At 54.3% G+C, this 7,976-nt stretch overlaps 1 protein-coding gene across 1 annotated transcript; it reads right to left on the bottom strand.

The window, feature by feature from the left end:
- Positions 1-1,863: 1,863 nt before the first annotated feature.
- LOC120991052 lies at positions 1,864-5,171 on the bottom strand. The gene is made up of 2 exons (XM_040419945.1): positions 4,969-5,171; positions 1,864-2,696 (listed from the first exon to the last, which is right to left on the bottom strand). Exons 1-2 carry the CDS (start codon positions 5,138-5,140, stop codon positions 1,864-1,866), a joined length of 1,005 nt encoding a protein of 334 aa, XP_040275879.1. The 5' UTR covers positions 5,141-5,171.
- Between the last annotated feature and the right edge of the window lie 2,805 nt (positions 5,172-7,976).

Genomic DNA, 7,976 nt, shown 5'->3' with positions numbered 1-7,976 from the left:
CAGCAGCAATGCGGTCTCCTTTACCACAGTCTGTCCAGTCCGTCCTCTCTGTACTTCATGTCTCCTCATGAACTAAATTCCCCAGAGATTCAGCTGAAGTTCTTGTCATTTGTATTCAGGATCATAATCCCTGATGAGCAGAGTAGGATGAGGCAGCTCTTTACCTCAGTGTTGTGAAGTAACTTGTCCTGCTGTGTGATCAGGACAGGTTTTGTGTGAACTAATAGCTAGGACAGCGGCCATTTTGTTTCCCCTGATGATTGCTCCCCAGACAAAACGAGCCATTATAAATAATGAAAGGTATTTGAGAATATAGAGAAAAGTAGTAGGGCACACCTTCATTTGGTTACACGTGGAGAGTTTTTATCACAATAGTTTATTCAACAGTAAATTGTTATATAGTACTTTTTTAAAATACATGCTAAATAATGCTTATAAAATTAGGATTTATGAAAAAAAAAAACATATAAAACATAGAAACACAATTCAGAATAGTTCTAAGGTTCCTATATTCGTGCTTTGAGTCTATATAGATAGATAAATAGTATTGTCCCTCCGGTGGGTTCACTAACCCGACTGATGTCACAGTCAACGGTATTTGAAAAATATAGGGCAATCAAATATTCGGATAAGGTCCTCGATATAGTCACTTATATTGCTGATTTTAAATCACTTTATGTAATCAATGTAGTACCATCAGATATCGCTGCCTGCTTATACAATCATTCGGTACTGCTTTACTCACTGTTCAGTTGAGTTGTGCCGATTCTTGTTGTATCTCTCATTGCGTCCCACGTGTAGAGAAGTTGCTTCACGCAGTAATCTGGTTTCCAAAAGACTTTATCAGAGGCTTGTCTGTAAGCTTTGGGATCCTCGGTAGTCGTTTGTAGGTGTGCCGTGCTAGTGATTGCCTGATATTATTCCTGCGCAGATGGTTAATTCAACGCAAAGTCAGGTCTCACTAGGGAATACGAATTTTCGGCTTTTCCTTTACAGATTTGATTACCGATCCCTCTCCTCTTGCTTGGCTTAAAGCGCTTCAATGCTCCGGTCCCGTACTTTGTTTCATGTGGCTGTTGGTTACCATACGCGTTTCGGAGTGAACTAAAACTCCTTCCTCAGTGGCTAATTTTTCCCATGAAAATGGTCGATTTTTATATTCCTTTACCAGGTGTGGTTTAAATTAATTCAATTGTGCTGTGTTGAAAATGTGACATGGATTTCTTAGGGACTCGCAATGTTATAAAGGAACATGTGTTCTTATATATATATTTGTGGTCCTGGCTGCGGCGCGAAGCCTGTGGAGTGTGACTGAACCTAATCTAGCTACAGTGGCTGGTGGTGTGCCTGTTGCCACGTGACGAGGGTAGGCCAAATAAAGGGGGCATACCCTATGGGAGATGTAAAGAGAAGGGTCGGGAGGGAGGGGCGAGAGAGGACGTGCACCCGGTGAGCTGGGCGGCTTGGGCTTAAGAAGCCCCCTACGCCCCTCCCACAAAAGCAGGCTGGATTCAGCCTGCTGCATTTGTGGTCCTGGCTGCGGCGCGAAGCCTGTGGAGTGTGACTGAACCTAATCTAGCTACAGTGGCTGGTGGTGTGCCTGTTGCCACGTGACGAGGGTAGGCCAAATAAAGGGGGCAAAATACGAGTAGGAAAGGTGTAAGGAGCGACTCTTTATTGTGAAAGATGGTACTACAGAACTAAGTCAGAGAAAGCCGCAGCGATTTCGGCTTTCGGGTGCGGGATGTATCGTGAGAAGCAAGAGGACTTCCAGCGGCCCATCTTACGGATGATATGGGCCGGGACCCCATGTTTGGAGGCGGCGGAGGCGGCTCCGATCCGGAATGAATGGCCCGTGATGGCCTAGGGGTTGAACCCAAACCCGGACGCGAGGCTGCGAATGTGTTTGACAAACTGCGAGGACGTGAGAGGTCGTGACGGGAAAGGAAGAAGAGGGCTGGCGGGAGCCCGATTGCCCAGTGTGGTGAGTAACCCGTTGAGGACGGCCACGGGACACCAGGAGTTGGAAGTCGGGAAGTATTCTATGTGCACTGGGGGCCCGATTTGTGAGGTTTTGGAGACTGGCAAGGTGAAGGTGAAACGCTCGCGACTACGGGTGAGTTGGTTTAGCGCCGGGCCTGAGTTGTGAGGAGAGGTGCCGGTGAATTCCCCGGGCCGGAGAAAGCCGTAGAAGCTTAGGTAGAGGGCGGCTTTGAGAATGCAGCTTCTGAAAGGGCCAAAAGGACTGCCGTCTAGGGAGGATGAGAGTTTCCTGAACAGGTCCCCTGAGACGGGTTGCCTGGCGGGTCCGGATTTGTGAGAGCATTTTTGAATACCCCGCAGTGTGGCTTTGATGGCGTGGGAAGAAAAGATAGGGTTGCTGTCTGGCTGACGGATCATGAGGTGATGCTGGACTCCTGACAGATACGATCTGATGGTGCTGAAGGAGAGGTGTAGGTCCTTGTGGCAGTATGCCAGGAAAGCCATGATGAAAGCGGTTTCGCTTACGTTGCCCCTGGGGTGAAGGTGACGAAATACCTCGAAAGCTTTCCAACCCGACTGGTAGTTCCTTGTGGAGTTTTCGGACAGGGACTTGCGGATGAGAGTATGAGCCATGACTAGGTGCCTGTCTAGTCCAGGATCAGAGAGCCGAAGTCCGGGGGTGGAATCCCGATTCTGTCGGCTTGAGGCATGACCTGGAAGAAGAGAGTCAGGTTTAAGCGAGACAAGGCATCTGCTGCGACGTTCCTGATACCCTGGATGTGGGTGCAAGAAACATGGAAATTGAACTTGAGGGCAAGCCAGGTGAGTTTGCGTAGGAAGCGCATGACTTTGGGTGAACTGGATCTGCCTTTGGAGATGATGTCGACGACCGTGTGGTTGTCGGTGAAAAAACGCACGGGCATGTTGCTCCATACTTTGCCCCAGACTTGAGCTGCTGCCACGATGGGGTACAATTCAAGGAGAGGAGAGGACTGGATGGCTTGAGGGTCTGAGAGGATCTGGGAGGGCCAGGAATCAGCGAACCACTGGTGGCCGAATAAGGCGCCGAACCCGACGGATGCTGCTGCGTCAGAGTACACGGTCGGGCAGGTGGGGCTCCAGTGAGGGACGAACATGGAGATGCCATTCCATGCTGACAGAAAGACCCTCCACATGTCCAGGTCGGCCAGGGCTTCCCGGTCCAGTTGGATCAGCGAGTCCTGGGTTGAGGCTGTGGGTAACAACTGGAGGAGTCTTGCTGTGAAGGATCGTCCCTGCGGCATGATGCGGGTTGCAAAGTTGAGAGAACCCAACAGTGACTGCAGGTCGCCCTTGGACATGGTTCTGGAACCGATGTGAGCAGAAATGAATGACTGGAGCCTGACTAGTTTGTCCTCTGGGAGTCTGGCTTCCATTCTGCAGGTATCGAGCGTGATACCCAAGAAGGTGAGGACCGTGCTAGGGCCGTCAACCTTTGATGGCGCCACTGGGACCTGTAAGGCGGAAAAAATGCAGAGGAGGCTTTCCAACCTGTCGGGCACATGGTTTGGGTTCTCGACCAGTAAGAAATCGTCCAGGTAGTGTATGACTCTGGGACAGTTGCCGTGGTTTACCAGGATCCAATGGAGGGCCTGGGCGAACTGATCAAAGAGCCAGGGGCTGCTCTTTGACCCGAACGTGAGGCGGGTGGCAAAGTAATACTGGTCCCTCCATTTGATCCCGTGAAACCTCCAGAGGTGGGGCTGGATTGGTAGGAGCTTGAAAGCGTCCGAAATGTCCGCTTTTGAGAGCCAAGCCCCTGCCCCTACCTGTAGGATGAGTTGGATGGCTTCGTCCAGGGAAGAATAGCGCATGGAGTATTCTTCTGATGGTATCAACGAGTTGAGGCTCGGGGTGCTGGATGCATGAGGTGCTGACAAATCATATATTAGTCGGTTTTTATTGGAATTTTGCTGCGGACCAACCCAATGGGGCTCACCCTGTAGACTTGGAAGGGAGGGGTGGGAAAAGGCCCTATGATGAAACCCTTCTGCAGCTCGACCTGCAGAAGGGAATCCACCGAGGCCGGGTCCGTCATGGCTGACATGAGATTGGGGGTCTCCCAGGAATCCCGAGGCAGGGTGACCAGGCCGGTGTGGAAGCCTGATGAAAAACCGGAATGCAGGAATTGGACGAAGGCGGGATCGTGGTGGGTATTGAGGAGGGAGATGAGAAGGGGGACATTAATGTCGGCCAGTCAGCTTTTGGCCGAGCGATGGGAGCAGGTGGACTGGGGGTGGGCCCGGAAGCAGGTGGAACAAATGTGGAGCGCCTTACATTTGCTATAGTTGCAGAAGCTGGAGTTGAAGTTGTTGCACAACTGGTTTTTTCCCAGGTACACGATGGGGCGACCCAATTTGTCCAGGAGCGGACCCGGTTTCTGGGGGGCCGAAGTGCTCGGCTGCTGTTTTGGCAGGGGGGAGGCGTGGGAGCTTGGGCACCAATCGGAGGCGTGCGGGACTGACTGGCAGAAGGAGCAAAAAGGAGACCTGAGACCTGCAAAGTGTCTGCAGAATAGCTCCATGTCGAGGGAGGCCCAGTTGGTGATATGCTGGAACTGGGCGAGGGCTGCAGCTGCCTTCGCCGAAAATGACCGGTGATAGTCGTAATATGCAAATCCTCCGTATTTGTGCCCGAGCTCCGTGACCCTGTATAAATATGCGTCCAGCTCCTCTCTTCTGGCTGGGTGTGCTGCGCAGATGATGTCGCGGTAGAGGCTGAACGCAAGCACGAACTCTGGGATGGAGAGTTTTTTGTTCAACCTCGCGTCTTTGGCCTTCAGGACTACGGACACGTCCCCGCAAGCGATGGTCCGGTTTTCCACCGTGTCGTGCGTGGAGATGAGGACCGCAGCCAGGTTCACGTCCTTGCCTGCGAGAATGTCCCTGCGCAGGTTTTCGGGGACGAAAAAGGAGGGGGCTATTTCGGGCGGCCCAGACAACCTACCTGAGGAAGATGGCTGGGAAGTGGAAGGACCAGGGGCGGGACTGGAGGGTGCGGCAGGTGAAGCGTCCCTGCTTTCGACTGCCTGGAGCCTGGTGTTCATGTCACAGATGGAACTGGACAAATTGTTTATCGTGGCGTGTAGCTGCGTTAGTGACAGCTGTATGGTCGACATGGGGATCTGCTCCGTGGACCCTGTGGATGGCTCAGGAAACAATAGGTGATATAATTCGGCCTTTCGAGCTGTGGCCGAATGGCGGATTCCTCGCTTGTCCAGCTCGGCAATCATCTTGGGGATGGTCCAAGTCCGGTAAGAAGAGCGACTTGCCCGTTCCGATACCGCAGACTCCACGATCGATAGAGCGTCCTCGATGTCGGACACGTGGGACATGTTGGAGCTGAAACGAAGAGGGGAAAGGAAAGCTGGAGGGGGAAGCGAGGTGGGTGCGGGTGGTATTACAGAGAGAAGCGCGTGGCGGGACGGAGGTGCCCAGCGTCGGGGCGAGGCCGGAGGACGCAAGGTCCCCTTACTGGGCGTGGTTTATAACCTTACCTTAAGATGCTGGAGCTGTTAATGCCGTGAACAGAGGGGACGGAAGCGACCTGGCGAAGCCGAGATTATCCCTGGTTCACCTGAAAAGAACAGTATATGATGCCACGATTGGCTGTGCCGGGCGGCCGGAATAGTGAATCGTGGTCGCTACTTACCTGGACGACCAAAAAAAAGGGGGCCCAAAGGATTCCAAGGGAGCACTCACGGAGTAGCTTAGTCACCTGAAAGGACAAGACCGAACGTGTTGATTTAAGGAAAGCGCAACTGGTGCGAGACCAGAGGTTTCCTGGCATTTGACCGGGCCGGAGCCGGGGGATGGCGCGTGACTGCTGCAGCGGCGAGCCAAGGAGTGGAAAAACACGTGGGTAGGATTGCGTCCTTGCGGAACCGATGGGGTTGTAGCGAGGGGACGCTGAGAGAATTGTGAGCCCGGCGATCCTGGGTGGACGGGTTGAGGGGCGGTTCAGGGCGTACCTGTGAAGAAGACTGTTGGGACAAAGTGGGGCCTGGGCGTACCCGGCCCGGGGGTAGGTGTGGGAATGCGAGGTGGGCGTACCACCTTGAAGACACCTGGGTTGCGTGACCCGAGCGGAAAACAAAGAGAGAGATAGGACACGGCCAGGCGATGTCGGATGGAAACAGGCCTTGCCTGTGAACTTTTTTTTTTTTTTAAGAGAGCGGAAAGAGATGAGAAGAGAGCAGGGCGTTCCTGCGGACAAAAAAGTAGTGGAGGGTGGACGGGTTGGGAAACATGAAAATTTTTATTTTTTTTATTTTTTTTTTGGTTACCCGGACGTGACCACCCGAAGAAGGATGACGCTGGTCACCTGGCGGGTGCTGGGCTGGTGGACCCCCCGAGCCGCTGGGCCCCCCCCCCTTCCCCGGCCGCGGGCGACGCTTGGCGGGGAGGGGACCGGACCAGCGCAAAGGGGAAGGCCAGCCCGCGCGGGGAAATGCCCCAGTGGTGGTGGGTGTGCGAACCGGTGTTTAGGGAAGGGGGGGGGGGCAAAAGTGGGAGGGACAGATGCCGAGCGAAGACCGTACTGTCCCTCCCCCGATGCGGGTGCCAGGGATGATGGAAGGTGGATAGTGGGGGGGGGGGGTTGTGCGTTTTTTAGACATGGATGGCCATGTGAAGGCGGTGTTTGGTGATGTACTGTTTTTTTTTTTTTTTTTTCCTCCTTCCTCCCTGGCCCCCTGCCGCGGCCGGGAGCGGGGTACCGGCCTGGGCAGGGTGACAGGAGGAAGTGGGGGTGGCGGGGGCCTGGGCAGGGGCACGCCAGGCAGCAAGCTGGGCTGTCTTCCAGGCCCCCCCCCTTTTCCCCCCCAGACGCTCGTGGATATCCGTGCATCCCGAGCGGTGGGAGCGAGAGGAGGACGAGCCGGGGCCAGAGAAGGAAGCGCCTGCTCCTGCCGACTTCCGGGACGCCGCGCCGCGGTCACGTGATGCGCTCCAGGTTGGAGCGCAAGCCGGCGAGACGGAAGCGGCAGGAGAGGAGGCAAGTGACCGGGCGGGGTGCGGAGGAGACTGGCGGCGGGGCGACGGGCGGGAGCTGAGGAGGCAGTGTTATCCATATCCTCCCCCCCCACGACCAACGGCACCGGCAGCGGTCCGGCTGGGTCCGGGGGGGGGGGGGAGTGCCGCTGAAGCTAGGCGAATCCCCCGACGCTCGTGGATATCCGTGCATCCATGAGCGCTGGGAGCGAGAGGAGGACGAGCCGGGGCCAGAGACGGGAGCGCCCGCTCCTGCCGACTTCCGGGACGCCGAGCCGCGGTCACGTGATGCGCTCCAGGTTGGAGCGCAAGCCGGCGAGACGGAAGCGGAAGGAGAGGAGGCAAGTGACCGGGCGGGGTGCGGAGGAGACTGGTGGCGGGGGGATGGGCGGGAGCTGAGGAGGGTGGGGGACGGGGATGAGGTTACCGGAGGGGGGATTTACCTTGGAGTTGGCGGTTCTGGCGTGCAGAAACCGCTGCACGTGCAGGCAGCTTTCGGGCCGTAAATGCAAGTGACGGGTGCAGCTCCTCCTACCAGCGTCAGGCGAGAGAGGACGTGCACCCGGTGAGCTGGGCGGCTTGGGCTTAAGAAGCCCCCTACGCCCCTCCCACAAAAGCAGGCTGGATTCAGCCTGCTGCATATATATGAACAAAAACATTTCAACTATAAAGTTGTATATACTCTCAAAAGAGAAAACAATATATGAAATCATCAATAGATATTTAAACATTTACTAAAATGCAATGACTTTGCAGTAAAATAAAATAAAATGCAATAAAATGTGATACCATAAAACAGGACGGCATAGTTCACTATCCTTATAGCGTAGACTATCATATTTCATCCTATGTATGTATTTAATCATACTAATCCCAATTATTGCAGAAAATAACGCATGTCTCGCATATGCGTTTTTTTTAAACAAAGTCTCACTGCGTTTTTCATGATATTCATTTTATCCA

This window comes from Bufo bufo, chromosome 2, assembly GCF_905171765.1.
Source record: "Bufo bufo chromosome 2, aBufBuf1.1, whole genome shotgun sequence".
In the NCBI taxonomy this organism is placed as follows: Eukaryota; Metazoa; Chordata; class Amphibia; order Anura; family Bufonidae; genus Bufo; species Bufo bufo.
The sequence above is the reverse complement of the archived record's forward strand: the minus strand, read 5'-3'. Positions and strand labels throughout refer to the sequence as shown.

Coding starts and splice junctions, on each gene's coding strand:
- LOC120991052 (XM_040419945.1), bottom strand. CDS start 5,140: ATGTCGACCATACAGCTGTCACTAACGCAGCTACACGCCACGATAAAC. Junction 2,697..4,968: donor TTCCCAGCCATCTTCCTCAG/GTAGGTTGTCTG, acceptor CTCTTCTTCCAG/GTCATGCCTCAAGCCGACAG.